The sequence below is a fragment of the Mastigoproctus giganteus genome, chromosome 13 (genome assembly GCF_048544385.1).
Source record: "Mastigoproctus giganteus isolate SK-2022 chromosome 13, ASM4854438v1, whole genome shotgun sequence".
Taxonomy (NCBI): domain Eukaryota; kingdom Metazoa; phylum Arthropoda; class Arachnida; order Uropygi; family Thelyphonidae; genus Mastigoproctus; species Mastigoproctus giganteus.
Genome location: NC_143587.1, coordinates 6,038,116 through 6,058,315, shown reverse-complemented (window position 1 = coordinate 6,058,315; position 20,200 = coordinate 6,038,116). Strand labels below are relative to the sequence as shown.

Sequence of the window (20,200 nt, the reverse complement as noted above, 5' to 3'; positions counted from 1 at the left end):
ATCTGGGATGGTCTTCAGGTTTGATTGTATTTGAGTTGAATCTTGTATGCATGCAGTCAGTCATTTATGAAGCACATTCTGAATGGTTTTTGGAATGCCAAGCTCCAGGCTGCGATGAACAATGGATTTCTTTGGACTACATAAGCAAGACTGTCTCAAGCACTCCACATTCTCTTTAGACATTGGTGGTCAGTCTGGAGATTTCTTAATGTCTACACTGCCAGTTTCCTTAAATTGATTAAACCAATGTATCGTAGTCTTGTCTGTAAGCATGTCGGTATTGACGGTGCACCGTTACATTTTTAAATTCAGCATACCACAACACACTGCATTTTCTGTTGCACGGTCACCATCTGACACTGACTGAAGCTGTGCACATAGGAGTCATTCTGCACACACAGCACAGCCAAGGTCATTGTTGAGATGTCAAATAAAACTTGGTGAGTTAAAACAGCTTGCTGCTAGGTTCACAGCAATTGATCAAATATTTCCGAAGAGAATTAAAAGGAAAATCACTGACACCTTTTTCAATGATCCTGTATAATTCAAAATAAAATAAAATTATAAAACGTCTCCAATTAACCAACACCCAGTTCCAATTGGATTGGATAAGAAGGCTTCTACTCATGGTTGAGTTTTTCCCAGCATTATAATGGAGAAATATCTGAATTTTAACACTTTATCCAATATAGTCACACTAGCCAATCATTAATTTAACATATAAAATTGTTTGTTTTATGAATCATACTTTACCATGAACGTTTAAAACACGAAAATTATTACAACTTTGCTCTAATCCAGCTCACTTATCTAAATGAAAAAGCAGCTACATTCTGAATTTCATATTGACTTCTGTCTTGGATTGAGTTGCATGTTCTGCACCACTACCAGCATTTAATGATGGAGTTTGTTCTTTTCCATGAATTTTGGAGCAAGAAATTAGAAGAATCCTGAACCGCATCAATGGTAAGCAGTCTCCAGGTCATAATAGCATTTCACCACTTTTCCTTAAAAAAAAAAAAAAAAAAGATTCAGACAGTGAAAACTTGTGTTTACACTGTCTAATGATTGTTGAAATATTTATGCTTCACACCAACCAATTTAAATAAAATGAAATGTAAGTTTATTTACAATTAAAATATATATATACTATGACAGAAATGGAAGTTAAAATAAAAGCGCTAAAATACATGAACAAAGTAAAACTAATAAAAATATTTAAGGATGTTGTTGTACAACAGAGGCACACTGTTGAGAAAGGAGTCTGTCATCTCCGAAAGCTAGTTTTTAGCACTTTTATCACTATTTTAACTTCACAGTCATTTTATATTTATTGTAAATACATGTTTTTATTAGTTTTACTTCGTTCATGTATTTTAAAGCTTTTATTTTAACTTCCATTTCTGTCATAGTATATATATATATATTTTAATTGTAAATAAACTTACATTTTTTATTTAAATTGGTTGGTGTGAAGGATAAATATTTCAACATGAATTTTCCCAACCTCGTAGGCCTGTTTGGAGACATAATTAATGATTGTCAGCGCAAATTCACTAGTATCTTGGCTTGTGTTAAATTATCTTTGAAGAAATTCAGTGATAAAATCTGTGGAACCCAAGCAGTTGATCTGCCTATTTCATGTCATCAACAGGATTTAAACCTGGCCTTTACCATCCAGTATGGGAGGATAATGACAATACCACCGTGCTTCCCACACAGACTAAATTTGATATATAGAAAATAGAATGGGGTGTAAGTTGGAGTGTATTAATGGCAGAATATAACATTGGATCATCATCATGTTTGTTTTTTTATGTGCAGTCAATAAAATTGCATTCTCAATCTCTCTATTTCTTATTTAGCCTCATTATTTCTGCATTAAATATTAAAAATAAATCTTTCTCTAGAAAATGGAAAAATCGAAATAGCAGCACGAATTTCTTAATGTGCCATTATTCCGAAAAGTATACAATACGAATAAATATAAATAGAATTAAATGATTATAGAATCAGTATATATCAGAAGGTTTCCTTTAATTTCTGGGATATAAGTGCCACAACATCTGGGTGGAGAAATGAATTCAATATATCTTCTCTTGAACTTCTGCTCCGGCATCCAAGAATACAATTCTTTTTCTCTGTTATATTTAAAAATGTCTTTTCGAATTCTGTGTATGTAAAATTTCTAATGGGATTCATCCAGTGTGAATGTTTTAACCAACAGTTTTTGTCAGGGATAATTTTGCTATATATCTTTGGTGTTTTAGCTACGAAAATTCCAGTACTTTTGCAAATGTACAAATCATCGGAATTTCCAAGTTCTGAAGTAGATGGTTTTGAGAAATCCTGTTCTGCATTCCTAGAGATAATTTTACTATAATCCATCTTCGGTTTTTTAGCTATAGGAACTGTAGTACTTTTGCAAATGTACAAATTGTCAGAATTTCCAAATTCTGAAGTAGATGGTTTTGACAAATCCTGGTCTGCATTCCTAAAGTTAAAATTGTTTAATTTTGCAAAGCATGATGGCAATTTATTTAGGACTGTGGAAATGTAACTTAATGTTTCTTCTGGAGAAACCAACTCCTAAAAAGAAAAAAAATATAAGTTTTAACCATTTTGTAGAAATCAACCATGCAAATTATTTTTAAGTAGAATTTATTATGCTAAACAAACTGATTACAAAATTATGACAACAGGCATTCATGTTTTACCCTAATTTCCAAACAAAAATTCAAATTAACTAAGTTATAGATTTTGTGTGGAATCTTTGTCACGTAGTCCAGCAAGGAAAGGATGACTACTGCATGGATCTGACCAGGAAAAAAAAAAAAAAAAAAAAAAAATTCTAAGGTAAAATAATGGTTCCTTCAACAGGAATCTATTTTATATAGGGATTTTTTTTTTTTTGTGATTACATATCACACATTTTCAGGCAGAAATTCTTCTCAACTTGGAGAACAAAGTCCAGAGTATAAGAGTTATCATTAAGAGAACATTACAGCCTTAGTTTTAAAAAGTTCATTGTTTTTCAATTTTCTTTATATACAGAGTATTAAAATGACACAATATGCAATTCTGTACAAATGATGGCCATAGGGTGATTTATGCCTGAGGACAGAATCTTCCCCCCCATGAAATCCCATTATACAGAACATTTTGTAATAGACATAAGGATGTCATAATCCCATTATATAAGGATACTGCCAGACAACACTTGGAATACTGTGTTCCTAGTAGACACCAAAAAAAAAAAAAGAAAAAAAAAAAAGACATTGAACTTCTTGAAAGGGTGCAAAGACGGGTAACTCACCTGGTGAGATTGGCAAAAGGGCATCCATATGAGAAAAGATTTTGTCATGTGGGTTGCACAGCTTTTAGCATAGGCATATGATGCAAGAAAGCAAGCTTATGCAGCAACAGCCAGAAAAAAAAAAAAAAAAAAACACACTCCCATTTCACCCCTCCATTTGTTCCAAGTACCTGTCCAGCTCAGCCTTAAATTTATTTAGGCTATCAACTTCCACAACAAAGGATGGAAGTCTGTTCCACCAACCAACCACCCGCTGGCTAAAGGCAAACTTCTGCACATCTATCCTACATCTGTCTTTTCTCAATTTGAATTTATGCCCTCTCAAATGACTATTCTGAGCGAGAGGAAGAATTCCATCAGCATTGAGCATGCTCAAACCATTCAAGGCTTTATACACATCAATCAGATCACCTTGCAGGTGCCTAGTCTCCAGACTGTAATTTGCAAAATTTAAGCCTTTCTTTGTAAGAGCAACCCTTTGTTACATTCACTAATCTTGTTGCCCTTCTCTGTACTCGTTCCAACAGCTGTACATCCTTCTTAAAATGAGGCCTCCAGATCTGTATACAAGTACTCAAGGTGTGGCCTGACCATTGCCTGGAAACTAGGAACCTTAGAGGAGAATTGATTAAGGTGATTAAGGCAGTGAGAGGCAAAAGTAAAATAAATGAGGACGAAATTTTCAGTTACACTTGGTCGTCGACTTACGACCTATGCGACTTACGACCGGCCGCACTTACGACCACCAAAAAAATATATATAATAAATAATGAATAAATTAATAATAAATCAGGAAATCACTACTGAGGACACCCATAACCCAGGTGAGGAGGCACGTCGATAACGGGAGGCCTGAGGACAGCACCAGGCACATACACTCAGTCGCTCTCTCTCTCACATACACCCAGTCGCTATTAAGCATCTGTTGCGTGTGGTGTATTAATTAAAATTCCACTGAAATACGCATAATATGTTTAGTAAAAGGAAAATGTCTTCATCTACATATACGTCAGCTAAGAAGTCAAGGAAAACTATTGATTCAGAGTGTAAAACGAAAATTATCCAGCAGTATGAAAGCGGAAAGAAAGTGAATACGATAGCACGTGACTTGAAATTATCACATTCCATGGCATCGACGATACTGCACCTATTATGTCTACAATTTTAACCAAACAACAACAGGAACCCATCCATGAAATGGAGAAATTGTTGTTTATGTGGATGGAAGATTTAATACAAAAAAAATACACCCATGAGCCTTCACACAGTGCAAGCAAAGGCTAGAAGTTTGTTTTTCAGAGTTTAAAATCACGCGCCGGAGACGATTACGCTGAAGATTTTCAGGCTAGTACTGGGTGGTTTAAGTGTTTTAAAAAAATGATTTGCTTTGCATAATGTCTCTATAAATAAACATCTCCTACCTCAACCCAAGAACATGACCCTGACGATGCACAACCCAGCACAAGCAAAGATTAAAAATTGATTTTGTAAATTTCATTTCTATTAATTTTTACATTAATTTTAGTGTTTACAGTACATTATGCACAGAATTATTTGTCACATTATGTACAATATAATTATAGATTGTAGTTTTTTTTTTTTTTTTATAAACAGTACGAATAATAAACCAATTAAAATGTAGAGAACGTTTGAATTTAAGCTCATAGAGAGAGATACCTTCGTTTCTACGCCTAGTACAGTATCGCTAAGTAAAAGATAAAAACATTGCTGTATTTAAAATGAAAAATAAAAGATGATAAAAATTTAAAAGATTATAAAAATAATTTATAAAGATGATAAAAAGATTAGAAAGGTTAAAAAATACTGTTAATAAATATATGGCCAACATACGACCAGATCGACTTACGACCGGTCAGTCAGAACAGAAGTCGGTCATAAGTCGACGACCAACTGTATAAATGATTCTAGAACTAGAGGCCATAAATTCAAGTTACGGGAGGAGATGCTTAGATTGGATTTCAGAGCAGCTTGTTGTGTGAAAACATTCACAATGAGATGTAAAAATGATGCCATTTCACCTACTTCGGTGATTTATGACAAACAAAAATTATGCTATGCACTAACCTGTTCAATTACCAAAATGTTTATATTGTTTTATATTTTTTAATATAAAATATAAAGTAAGTTTTATTTTAGCCAGCAAGTTATAAATTACTGGAATATATTACCTACATGAGTGGTCGAGGCAAACAGTTTGGGGAAATTCAAAGGTCAGCTGGATAGTTACCTATGGTGGACCTATAATGTCACTATAATGGCTGTGATAAGATCCACCTTGAACACTTCGTTAGAGGGTATCACGACACATACAGAAATAGCCGATGGCGATTTCTGGGTGAATGATTTCATCCTTTGCAGAACCCGTGGCATGTATTCCAAGGTCGACCTAGTTGATAATCATAGCTCGCTTGGGGATTCTTTCCTTTTTCATCATTGCACAGTGTGTACCGAACTAAAGTTACAATTTCGTGCATTGCTAGAACATGAGTCACTGAAAAAAACAGGTGCTTGCGCTAGAGAATAATGTAACTGGGAGCTTATCAGGGACTCAAGACTTTAGTGATGCACTCACAATTTGGGCTCCAGGCAGAATAACAAAGTGCAAACTGCTCTGGTTCAGAAGGGCTTTGTTCTTTTAGGAGACTATTGTCAGGGAAATGGGAAATAGTTTTTATAATAAGGATAGGTGGACTAGAACCAGGGTATGTTTACCAGGAGCAACTATTAATGATGTCACGAACAGACTGTCATTTTAAAGGATGGGGATAAAGAGAATATTATTATTCACGTGGAGATTAATGATATTAAGCACACACAATCTGACGATTTGTTAGACAAATATAGGACCATGCTGAAGAAATGCCGCGAGTTAGGTCAATGTGTGTCCACAATTCTGCCCAGGCACAACAGGTGGGATTATATGCCGAAAGTCTTGTGGATTAACTAAAGACTTGAACTGTGCAAGGCTTTTGGGGAGGAATTTTTATCAGCTTGGACTGCACTTGTAGGTAGAAGGAATCTATTTTGTAGAGATGAGATACATTTAAACAAAGGTGGTGCAAAGGTTTTGCCAGCTTTATTAAGGATACCTTAAAGGTTCAGGGAAACTGCTAGTTTGGGGTAACAAGAGTAATACAAATATGCATTTATCTGATAATATTGGTGAAAGTAACACTTGCTCATACCTCAAGAGTTCTTGTTTATTACAACAGATCAAAGAAATGTTTCAAATGAGAGGACAATCAATGACAGGGAAGCAAGCTTAAATAACTCCAAGGGGTGTGTCAAGGTAGTTAACTATACAAGAACACTAAGTCTTAATTGTTTATACAGTAATGTCAGAAGTGATGTCAATAAAATGAGTCAATTCAAAGTGCTGGTTAGGACAAATAACGCTGACATAATAGGGCTTATGGAAACATGGTGTCAACCGGAAATTGGGATGACAAGTTTCAGTACAGTATGTACCATGTATTCAGGAAGGATAGGGCAGATAGCAGTTGGTGGGGTCATGCTTCTTACCAAAAGCAGCCTGAGCATGACAAAAGCTTTACTGGATTCAAGAGCTTCATATGCTAGTATAGAATCTGTATGGTGTGATGAAATTTGGAAGGAAAGGTATATCGAGAGTGGGAGTAATCTACAGGCCAGGTGATTGTGCAAATTATAACGAGAGTCTCTACATGTAAATGGAATGGGCAAGTAAGCATGGATGTCTTATTGTGGGTGATTTTAATTTGCCTCTAATTGATTGGAGCAAATGGGAAGGACATGGGACAAAATTTTTAAATCAACTAGACTGTTATTTGTATCAACATATCAGGAAAAGAACTAGGGAAAAGAATATTTTAGACCTGATTATCACCCACGAACCGCACGCAGTTAAAGGCAAAGGAATGGGTTATAATTTCAGGAAAGGAAATTATGATGGCTTAAGGTGCTAGATGACCTATATTAACTGGGTAGATAACTCATAGAGAGCAAATACAATTGAATTATGGTAAACCTTAAAAGGCATCAATCACAGAAGCCTTGATAATAAGGTCTAAAATATTCTTTTTCCCTAGTACTTTTCCTGATATGTTGATACAAATAACAATCATCTAGTTGATTTAAAAATTTTGTCCCATGACCTTCCCATTTTCTCCAATCAATTAGAGGCAAATTAAAATCACCCACAATAAGACATTCATCCTTACTTGCCAAAGTCCATTTGCCCATAGAGGCGCCCATAAAAAAAAATTTGGCCCTGGTAGCCACGTCAGCTAGAGCACAAGGCTGTACTGAGTAGTGTGTGTGTGGGGTTCGAGACAAACTGTCAGTAGTCATGGATTTCCTCCTCCGTATCTTGAGTTAGTCAGTCTCGAGACCAGGGGCTACTAGCAAGTCAAATCCAAAGATCCTTACTAAAAATGTATTTGAAATAAATAAGTTAAAAAAATACTCCATGAGGATTCTAAGTTGAATGAATAATGAAGTTGCCAGATTACTTGAGCAGAAAAAGTTACAGAGCAATAAAAAGCACTGAACCCTATAAGAGTTACAAAACGATCTCTAATAGTGCCACAGAAAAGGTTCGGCTGGCAAAGAGTGGGGATAAGGAATTCTTCACATATATAAATGCAAGGAGGGAAAAACCAGATCGGACCATTATGTAATTGACAAGGGATATTAGATAACGCAGCTGATGTTGCAGATGAACTCGACAATTATTTTGCAATGATATTTACAGAACAACCCTTTATGTCAATGAGAAATTGTGGGAGCGAAGTTAAAAAATATGTAATTAATGATATTGAAATTTCATAAGATTATTTAATGAAAAAACTTTTGGGCCTACACACCAGTAAGGGTCTTGAGGTTGACAGCATACACCCTATAATCTTAAGGGAGGCAGTAAGTGAGTATATTGAACCATTGAGGCTAATTATGCAAGCATCACTAGACTCTGGGGAGATTCCGTTGGATTGGAAAAGTGCCAATGTATCTCCCATACATAAGGGTGGTTCTAAGAGTGAAGTGGGAAATTATTGACCTGTCAGTCTGACTTCAGTGGTAGGGAAAGTCATGGAGGCAATGATCAAGGGTGGAATTCAGGATCATTTGGATATAATTGAAATTCTCAAGGATACTCAGCATGGTTTTGTAAAGGGAAAATCATGTTTAACAAATCTGGTTCGCTATTTTGAAAGGGTCACTCATGAGCTAGATTCAGGGAATAATTTCGACATTGTTTATTTAGATTTCACAAAAGCTTTTGACTCAGTCCCACATGAGCAGTTGCTTTATAAGCTGGAACAGGTTGTAATCACTGGGAAAATCCTTAGATGGATAGCAGGATGGCTTCAGGGCAGGAGACAGAGGGTTGTAATAAATGGCTATTCCTCAGATTGGGTTGATGTAAGAAGTGGGGTTCCCCAAGGATCAGTATTAGGACCACTATTGTTTTTATTTTTCATAAATGACATTAATGAAGGAATAGAGGTTGTGATGTCTAAATTTGCAGATGATGTTAAAATTGGTAGAGTAGTTAATGATCACTGTCAAGCTGAGCTTCTTCAGAGAGACCTAGATAGACTTCAGGAATGGTCAGAAAAATGGCAGCTATGCTTTAATCCAACAAAGTGTAAGGTATTACACCTGGGAAATAGTAAACCCAAAATTACTTATTCAATTGGAGTTCAACTAAACTCAGTACTGGATTAAAGAGACTTGAGCATTACAATACGGTCAGACATGAAATTCTCTGAGCATTGAAAACAGGTTGCAAGGCCCATGGTGTCCTATCGATCATCTATTGAACTTTTGCAAGTAGAGACAGAGACGCGATAATCCCATTATATATGGCTTTTGTTAGACCACACCTTGAATGGTCTAACAAGATGATCGATAGGCCCATGGTGTCCTATCGATCATCTATTGAACTTTTGCAAGTAGAGACAGAGACGCGATAATCCCATTATATATGGCTTTTGTTAGACCACACCTTGAATACTATGTTCAAGTATGGAGACCGCACCTAAATAAAGAAAGACATCGAGCTTCTTGAAAGGGTGCAAAGACGGGTAACTCGCCTGGTGAGATCAGGAAAAGGGCATCTTTATGAAGAAAGACTTCGAATATGTGGGTTGCAGAATTTGGAAACTAGACACCTTAGAGAAGATTTGATTGAGGTGTTTAAGGCTCTGAGAGACATCAGTAAAATGAATGAGGACGAAATTTAAGATTATAAAGGGGACATAAATTCAAGTTACGGGGGAGATGTTTAGATTGGACTGCAGGAAGTTTTATTTTAGCCAGCGAGTTATAAATTACTGGAATAAGTTGCCTATATGAGTGGTAGAGGCTGACAATTTGGGGAAATTCAAAGGTCATCTGGATAGTACCTTCGGGTGAGGGAAATGCATAGGAATTATTATTACTAATATATAGTAAAGTAGCATTTTTACCTCAGCAGGATTTAGCCATTCTTCATTGTCCGGCTGATAGATTGGTATAAATGCAGTCATTAACATTCTTACCACAGATTCCTGAAGCCTACTCTCATCGTCATCTTCCTGAACAACAAAAAAACATGATATACAATTTAATCTTCACAAAGATTATAAGTTTCTAAAATTTTTATTGAGGTGTAAATTGAATAACTATTAAAATTTTTTTATATAGATAGAACCTGGATAAGAAGTTTTCCAAGGGAGTGGAGGTTTCAAACTTCTTATAAGGGAAAATGACCTAAGGGTAGGAAATATTAACTACACAAATAAAAATGTAAAGATATACATACATAAGTTAAAATATCATTTTTAAGTATTATTTCAGAATTTATAAATATTTTACTCTGCCTATGGGAAACATTTTTCACCTGAAGATTTCTTATTGCTTAACATTCTGTTCATTAAGCTCATTCCCAAGTTGGAAGAATGAGCTCCTTTGGAGTTTAAATATACCTCAAAAGGTCAATTACAATAAGACAGAGCAGCAATACACTAAGTAATTCAGAAATGTTCACAGCCATCAGAAGAACTTAACGGGGTTGACGTATTCAATTACGGATATCGACGAAAACAATTGCAATATATCACTTCCATTATATCAAAAGTGTTTATACTAAAAAGGTTTTAGCACTGAAAGTCTCTATGGAAAATTCACTAATTGAACAAGTTGGTGTGTAGTAAATCACTGAAGTAGGTGAAATGGCATTGTTTTTGTTATATCTCATATTGTTAAAGCCTTCACAACGAGTCGCTCTGATATTGAACTACCTTCCACATCTGTTGTGGAAGTTGATAGCTTAAATAAATTCAAGGCAGAACTAGACAAAAACATTTGGAATGAATGGATCAGTGAAACGAGGTTTTTTTTTTTTTTTGATGCTGCATAAGCTTGCTTTTTTGCATCATGTACTTCTACTAATGCTAATACCTTCGACAGTTGATTCTTGAATAGGCAACACTTCACTGGTGATTCTTGGCGGATGCTACCACCCATGGGTGGTAGTATCCACTGATAAGTAACATTAGTCTTCTCCAGTGGCGAAGTGTTGCTTATTGGAGGTAGTGCAATGTCAGGGCAATCGTTGTGAAGGCATTCACAATATGAGACGTAAAAAGCGATGCCATCTCGTCTACTTTGGTGATTTACTATGAACTAAAATTAGCATTAGCATTAGTAGAGGCATTTGATGCAAGAAAGCAAGCTTATGCAGCATCACCCAAAAAAAAAAAAATAAATAAATAAAGTAAAATAAATAAATAAAAAATAACCACTTCCACTTCACCCCTCTGTTCGTTCGAAATACCTGTCCAGCTGAGCCCTAAACTTATTTAGGCTATCAACTTCCACGACAAGGGATGGAAGTCTGTTCCACCTACCAACCACCCGCTGGCTAAAGGTAAATTTCCGCACATCTATCCTACATCTGTCTTTCCTCAATTTGAACTTATGCCCTCTCAGGTGATTATTCTGAGCAAGAGGAAGAATCCCATCAGCACTGAGCATGCTCAAATGATGCTATACACCAACTTTTTCAATTACTGTTTATATTATTTTATATTTTTTTAATATAAAAATAAAGAATTTTTATATTTAAAAACGTATTAAGTGGAAAAATGTCATAATAATAATAATAATAATAATAATAATACACTGCATATTCTTTATCATGTACTTTTTTTTGCGGGAAAGTTTTTTATCCGGCAAACTTCTTATGCAGGAAAATAATACATTACGATACATAGAGTTGATAATGGGAATTAGAAAACCAAACCTAATACAGTGGGAAACTTCTTATGTGGGAATTTCTTATCCAAGTTCTACTGTATATAAACCACAAACCACTCAGTGATCATTGAATTGTTACCACCTACCTAATACTGTGTTGGGCCAGCATTCACACAGATAACAGCTTCTATTCATTTAGGCACTGATTCCACTAGATGTGAGAAGATGTCCGTAGAGATCTGCAGCCTGCTGCCAGCAAAGCTATCCAGTGTCAGAATAGATGATGATTGCATGTCCATATACCTCATTTCTCATTCAAAAACATCCCACAGATGTTTAATTGGGTTGAGGTTAGGCAAATTTGGAGGCCAATCAAGGCAGATGATATATCTTTGCTGTGTTCCTTGAATCACTCATCTACAGTGTGGGCCTAATGACACGGTGCATTACTGCCTTGAAAGATCCTGTTTGTCCATGAAAAAATGCAACAAGGCAGGCAGCACATGACCTCCTAAGAGCTGCTGGTAGACCTCACCTGGGACCTTAGTTGCCAGCAAAACTGCCCTATATTAAGCAACCATCACCACCTGCCTGCATAGTGGGCACTATACATGATGGGTACACGAATGTGTGTGTGTTGCTTGTACCACACGTTGCACCAGGTATTTGAACTCATCAGACCAACACACTGATTTCTAGTTCTCCAGTGTCCAACTAACACGATTCTGACACTGCAGCAGTTGCCATTGATGATGATCAGCAGTGAGATGATGTCTCTCGGGTTGTCTGCTGTGGAACTGCATGTCTGAGTGTGCGATGCATCATTATTTGGGGTATTGTTCTTGCACTCCCCCATACTGTATTTCAATGTCAAGTGTCATGCAGTGACCTACTGTTGAGCCCATATGTGCTGAACCCTTGGATCACCAAAAACATCAACCCTGCATAATCCTTTATAATCCTGTTGGAGGGAGGTGGTTTGATCCATTTGACACCATTCTTTGTACATCTCAACCACAGTAGATAGTGAGCAATCAACAAAACATGTCATTTCTCTGTGTGCATTTTTTAATCAGCTATTCAAACTCAGTTTCAAACTCTTAAGTTTTATATCTATAAAGTTACTTGTTGAACAAAGTTACAAACCTGCATGGGTTTTCTGTTGGGTATAAACCACAAATTGAATTTTGGATATCCTATAATTTATATTATATCAAGGCTACACACTAGGAATCTTGGATGCTACCAGGCTTTACATACCAACCAAGAAATATTGTTCAAGGTTCAGGCCTAAATGGTTGTCATATGAACTAATGAGACATATGGCAGAGAAGAAAAATGCATGGGATACATAAAAATTAATGGGTGACATGGAAGCCTATGATAGATATAAGTTGGTCTGTAACCAAGTCACAAAGGAGATTAGGCAGGCAAAGACAGATTATGAGAAATCCTTGGCAAAGGATGCAAAGAAAAACAGAAAAGAGTTCTTTACCTATTTAAACTCAACAAGGAAAGGGATGAATCAGATTGGTCCACTGGATGTTGATGGTTCAACAGTTGAGGATCCTGCTCAGGTGGCTAACAATCTAAACAAGTATTTTGCATCTACATTCACACATGAGGAGTTATTCAGGAAGGGTAATGTCGTAGGTGAAGTAAATTATTAGATGATTTTCTAATAACTGAGAGGAAAGTGGAGGAGATATTGTTGAGGATAAACATAAAAAAGCACCCGGGGTGGATGGGATCTATCCAGTTATATTAAAGGAGGCAGCAAAGGAAGTAAGCAAACCCCTAGCCATAATTATGAGAGCTTCTTTGGACTCAGGGGAGGTACCCATAGACTGGAGATGTGCAAATGTAACCCCAATTCACAGAGGAGGATCAAAGGTTGACACAAGTAATTATAGACCTGTTAGTTTAACTTCGGTTCCAGGAAAATTAATGGAGGCACTGGTTAAAGAAGCACTGCAGCATCATCTAGACAAGAATTCAGTTATAGCTCACACACAGCATGGTTTTGTTAAGGGCAGGTCTTGTCTGACCAATTTGATTGGATACTATGATGTAGTCACAAAAGAACTGGATGCAGGGAATAACTTTGATATTATATATTTGGATCTTAGAAAGGTTTTTGATACTGTTGCACATGGAAGACTGCTGCACAAATTGGAGCAGTGGCATTGGAGGCAAATTGCTGCTATGGATAAAGGGATGGTTGAGTGGCAGAAGACAGAGAGTGGTAATCAATGGACACTGCTCAACGTGGACTAATGTTATTAGTGGAGTTCCTCAGGGTTCAGCGTTGGGTCCATTGTTGTTTTCTGTATTTATAAATGATATTGATGATGGTATATCAAACTTAATGTCCAAGTTTGCAGATGATACAAAGGTTGGCAGGGTTGTTAAGGACACTACTGATGCTATGCTGTTGCAACAGGATCTGGAAAGGTTGAGCAGATGGGCTGAGAGGTGGCAAATGAAGTTTAACATTGACAAATGTAAAGTACTACATTTGGGAAACAGTAACCCCAGATCAACATATCAACTCTGTGGTACTACGCTGACAGTGGTAGAGAATGAAAAGGACCTGGGGGTAATTGTGCAGGCAGATATGAAGTTCTCTGAGCAGTGCAGACGAGCGGCAAGAGTAGCTCATGGTGTCTTGTCAATGATATACAGGAATTTTTCTAGCAGGGATAGGGATGTGATTATTCCCTTGTATAAGGCATTGGTCAGGCCACACCTTGAGTACTGTATACAGGTCTAGAGGCCTCATTTCAAGAAGGATGTAGAGCTGCTGGAACGAGTACAGAGAAGGGCAACAAGATTAGTGAATGGAACAAAGGGTTGCTCTTACGAAGAAAGGCTTAAGTTTTGCAAATTACAGTGTCTGGATCCTAGGCACCAGCGAGGTGATCTGATAGAGGTGTATAAGGCTTTGAATGGCTTGAGCATGCTCAATGCTGATGGGATTCTTCCTCTTGCTCAGAATAATCATCTGAGAGGGCATAAATTCATGAGGAAGGACGGATGTCGGATAGATGTGTGGAAATTTGCCTTTAGCCAGCGGGCAGTTGGTTTGTGGAATAGACTTCCATCACTTGTTGTTGAAGTTGATAGCCTAAACAAATTTAAGGCTCAGCTGGACAGGTATTTCGAACGAACGGAGGGGTGAAATGGGAGTAGTGGTTGTGTTTTTTTTTTTTTTTTTTGGCTGATGCTGAATAAGCTTGCTTTCTTGCATCATATGCCTCTGCTAATGCTAATTAATATTAATGCCTATGATGCTCAGCATACATTAAAGTACAGGTCAAATATGTGCAATTCCAACATCTACAATGTCCTAAATATAGCAATTTCAGAAAACAGCCATTGCTAGAACGTCTGCCACCAAGTAAATTATGATGGAAGACTTGCTTCAGATTTGTCAGTTACATAATTAGAAATTAACATGTGCAGAAAATAAAAACATTTATTCATTTTGTATATGGTTCCAGCCCAAACAAGGCAACACCTGATGTGTACTATGTTCAAATATTATACTAGATAAAGCCAATCTAGAACAATATCTGAAATCAACATTGTCCGATGTATTGTAGTGTGGCAAGTGTCATGTTGATCATTGGCCTCTTAGCTAAGGCAACAGTCACAAGAAACTGTTAGCATAGTTACCGTCCATGTCCTGAGGAGGTGGATCAAGTTGTCAAATGCTGTTCTGTTTTATGCAGTTATGTGAAATGAAATATGCAGTGACATTAACAAAAAAAAGGAGGAAAAAAAATGGTCTTATCTCCAACATATTCTACAAATTGACCATTGTCTGATGGAAGTAGCCTTCCATCAGACAATGGTCAATTTGTAGGGGAGGATCATCTGACACATAGATTGTTCTCTTCATGATTTGGCATTTTTCTATAAATGATATGACTTCTGCAGTTATAAAATTATTCATAATTATAGTGGTGGTGGTGAATATTCTCAACCCTCCAAAAAAAAGTCAGGTCTGAGTATCATACAAAGCCATACTACAATGTCATTTGCTCATTGTCACGAATCACATTAGTTCTATTTTGTCCAGATGGCGCATTTAAAAAGATCAGAGAATCTGATTCCTGCTGAAGATGGGAGGAATTCTCTACTTTCTCATCAGTTTACAGGTTGTTCAACATCAGTTACTATTAATCTACTACTTCTAGCTTTGTAAAAAAGTATAACATGCAAATTCAAGGCACTGATTTTTACCTCCTCAAGTATTCAGAGATTTTGAAAGAAACATTTCAAGCATTTTCCAAAGGGTGTTCCACATAGTGTCTATACACTCTTACAAATGGCAGGCTATTACTTATGCACTGTTAGCGTGGTAGGCAACTTTCTGTAGGCAAAAAGCATGGTTCATCAACCCAGCACATGCTGTCACCAGGCACCTACATTCATGGTTCACACATTCTGATACTGCCTAGAAAATTTATTCCTACTTTTATTCTACATATTTATATGAAATGCTATTCTCCACTCTGGAGCACTATTAAATATAAGCTCTGGTGTTGACAGATGCCCACAATACTCAATGTTTATAAGAAACCTATTACAATTATCTTCCTCATTATGAGTAACTGACTGAAGAGATTCAGTCAGACTTGAACTCAATACCTGGTAGGTATTGAGTTCAAGTCTTTTTGAGAAGTTTTCCACCTTTCATATAACCCTCCTGGATGCACATGCAGTCAAAATCAGTAACTTTGGCCTTCCTACATCATGCTCAATCACATGGACACAATAGGGAGCTTCAGTTGGCAACAATAAAATTATTTTAGGTTGTCAGTGTACACAGCTACGTAAAGAAGTGAGACTCTAGCAAGGTTTTATGACTTGCAGTGGGAAAAGAATCTGTCCATTTCTGTTTTGCAGCACCACATTCACTATGCACAGGAAAAGGGGTACTCCATTACCCTGAAAGGGAATGGTGATTTTATTTTGATCTGTCATCTTGAACAAAAGATGGCCACTATGTGAATTATAAGAATGACTCACTTAGAATTTTTGCATGTACAGTCCAATCTAAACCAATTTTACAGTGTGTGAGAGAGGGAATACTAGAATAGTAGTATTCAATGTGTTTGTTTATTCTGGACAATTCCAGTGGGAAATTCCAAGAGGTAAATAAACACATTTGGTAGGGGAGGGTATATGCTGGCATATGAAATTGGCTTTATTGAAAAATTATCTATAAAATTAACATCTATATTATAAACCAATGTTTGGGTTAGGTTGTCAGTGGAATTATAAACAAGTATTATCTCAAAAATGTAATTAAGGGACAAATTTCATAGAATAAAAACCAAACTGAATCAATAAACATTGAACTTCCTAAAGCAAAGCAGATTTCAGTTGCTAGCTGCACTATGCATATTAGCTGCTCACTTCACAAAAGCAAAATTTTTGCCTTTCTTCATAAGATTAGCTCACCTTTACAGCTGTTTTACTGGGTTTTCAGAGGATGAGCAGGTTCTTCCATGGAATATAAAACCAAATCACAGTGATTAAAAGCTTGATATCACACTTTGAAATAGGCTCAAAATAATCATTACACTTTCTCAAGGATTATGAAGGTTACTGTAACATTCAGCCAACATACTGAGAATCTGCCTTATCTTTTTTACATTTCTTGCATGCTGTTCTGTTTGTTTTTTGGAGTGGTGGCACTGACTGGTAAAATAGCAAGACTCTCCTATGAATAAGAAATAAATCTTTCCTGTTTGAGAACTGAACAGCTGATCTTTTTGGGAAGTGAACAGCATATTGGAAGGCAAGCCAAGGACTAGAATTTCAGTTTTACTAACAGAAATGTTAGTTATACATCAGTTTTGTTTAAAGCTGAAAAATAAATAAAAATAAAATTCTTACCATGCTATGTAGCTTTGATAGTCAAAACTTACCAGTTCAATCCATGTATTGATACTAACAGCAGAATCAAGACACTCTACATAGTGCCACCAATGTTTTGGCACAAAAAGTACCTCTCCTGGTTCCAAAACTGTAACATAAGGATGGCAGTTCTACTGATAAATAAATATAGGCATTATTATTAAAGCTGAAATAGCTTATGTTTGCTACCATTAAGTATAATGCTAATATTCCATTGAATACCTTGGATAGTGCTGAGAATAACTAATCATTTAAATAAAGTATGTAATAATTTTTTATACATTTAGAGCAGTTAGCCCAGGGCATACTTGGGTATTTCAGTAAAGTGTGATATATAACAAAATGCATTTCATATAATCTAAAATTAAAACTGAATCTGCACTTGTCACCATAACAAAATACTTTTCTGTTTACTACCTGTCCTCTTGTCTTGTGCTAGGTTTGTTATATTGCTTCTTGCCATTAAATGTTGTGAACAACTAACCTGTTAACTAATCTTCAATTAAATAAAAAAAAAAAAAAGTAACATTCCATTACAAAGGAAGAAGTGTAAATGAAGCCATGGACTGAGGAGTATAACCTCAGTCTATGGTTTTGTCCAGGCAGCTATTAAGCAAAATCCGTCAGTAGTTGTGAGAACAGAATGATCTTTTCCTGGCTTTATCAGTGATGATAATTTTTGACCTAAATGTTGAAGCAGTACATAATATACACCAACAGGGCCAGCAGCACTGTTCTTTCAGGTGGAAAGTGATGTTGAGATTCAAAAATTGTAACCTCTTTCTTAATTATAATCAATAATTTAACATACTCAACATATTTATTATAAAGAATGCATGTTAGTGAAATCCAGTTTGTGTTTCTCAGTTACAGCTTTAGACTTTTGAAATGATTATTTATATAAAAAAGAGGCATATAATTCAGAAAATAAGGCTCATAGAGCAATTGAATCTCTGATAGGTTAGAGACCACATGTCTCTTCCAGTTAAGCAGTGGAGTAGCTAACAGAAGAAATTTATCACTTAATTGCATTATTTTTCTTCAGATTTTATTGACATCAGTGTTCTTAGTTGTAGTCTCTAGGCACACCAGAGACTAAGGTCATATTGCACTGTATAAATTGCATGTTTTTCGGTTTGCTGGGCAAAAAACCAAGTTTCTGGAAGAAGAATAAGAAGGAAAAAAAATAATAATAAAAATAACCCATGTTGCCCTTGCCTGAGACTGACTAACTCAGCCAAATTGTGAAAAAGGCCCATAAGAATTTCTCATGTCATCAATGGGATTTTAACTTAGGCCTTTTCACCACTGTGAGGAGGATGGCAATTCTACCAACTGTGGTACCCCCGGGAGGGGGGCAATGTTTTTAGTGACTCGGGAAGCAGATTTAATGCAAGAGCCCTTTGGTGGCTTTACTTTTAATATAGCACACTTTTCACTAAATCTTATAAGAATGGAAGTGGTTGGACATGAAAAGAATAGGATACATGCTATATTTTCTATTTTTTTTTGTATTCTTGCTGCAAAAGCCTAAACAATTCCAATGAAAAATGTTCTCAATTGTTTGGTTTTTAATATAGAAACTGAATCTATTTGCCTTTTTAAGATGTTTAAAATTCTGCTTGTGATGATCAATTTTGACTATCATTTTTGAGAAGACAGGGCCTGTATCCATGTCGTCATCTGCTTGGATCTCCAGAATATTTAATCAAGGTTTTTTGTTTTTGTTTTTTTTTAATGAAAACCACAAACGCGAAAGGTATTAGAAGTTATAGTACTTGGTACCTTAGGTTGAAGGCTAAGAAAATGAAGACACCTGCTGACATTAGACTTAAAAATTTTTGCAGATTGCAATTTCCAAAATATACATGTGAAGGAAGGTTGTTACAAAAAACACAAATTGAAGGGATATATACAAAGAAGATGAAAAGTTGGTTCTGTGAGTTTGAAGTTGAACAGTAAATGAATTCCAACTTGTTTGGGAGAGAGAGGGGGGGCATTATAGATGCCAATTCAGATGAGCACTGCCCATGGAACTATCTAAAGAAAAGGCATGCAGCAGAAACAGAATAGCTATGAGACAAACAGTGGAAAGATTTTGTAAGAAATGGGACATGAAATAAGCTAACTGTCCTATTTAAAATGGAGTCTACAAGCCTGAGAGAGGTTTTGTGTGTACCAAATGGTGAGCTGTAAATATTTTAACAATGGGCTCACAGTTTTGCTGACTTCTTATTCTTCTTTTCTTTACAAATAGGAAAATATAATAGATACATTTTTTTGTAACAAAGTTTTATTATTGCGAATAAAAATATTTCCATATCACAATTAACATAAAAACTATCACAAAACATTCTAGAATATAAAAACAAATATTACATAAAAAAAACAAACTATTCCAGAAAAAGTACACAAAAAAAAAATTATTACACAAATATTGAAGAAAACTTTATTCTAAAAGTCATATAGAATTTACTTTATTAATATTTGTTGTCGATCTTCTGCTTTGCTCAATAGCTGAGCGATGATTATGGATAAAAGGTTTGACTTAATGATCCAGATCAAATTGAAGTAATGGTTTTCCATTAAATTCATGGTCATAGCTGCAACATGTTAAATTCTCAAAGATGCTCTTTTCATTGTTACAATATTATTCATTACACTGAAAGCTGGCTCAGCTTCAGCACTGCTAATCGCAATAATTTCAAATAT

The 20,200-nt window shown here is 35.8% G+C and overlaps 1 protein-coding gene across 1 annotated transcript in view; it reads right to left on the bottom strand.

The window, feature by feature from the left end:
• Positions 1–2,022: 2,022 nt before the first annotated feature.
• HSPBAP1 (HSPB1 associated protein 1) overlaps positions 2,023–20,200 on the bottom strand; it is a 55,601-nt gene continuing 37,423 nt past the window's right edge. The window contains exons 6-8 of the mRNA XM_090387857.1: positions 17,500–17,619; positions 9,787–9,894; positions 2,023–2,589 (exon numbers count right to left, since the gene is read on the bottom strand). Of these exons, the coding sequence (XP_090243983.1) occupies positions 2,023–2,589; positions 9,787–9,894; positions 17,500–17,619 (795 nt within the window). The remainder of the gene's footprint in view (positions 2,590–9,786; positions 9,895–17,499; positions 17,620–20,200) is intronic.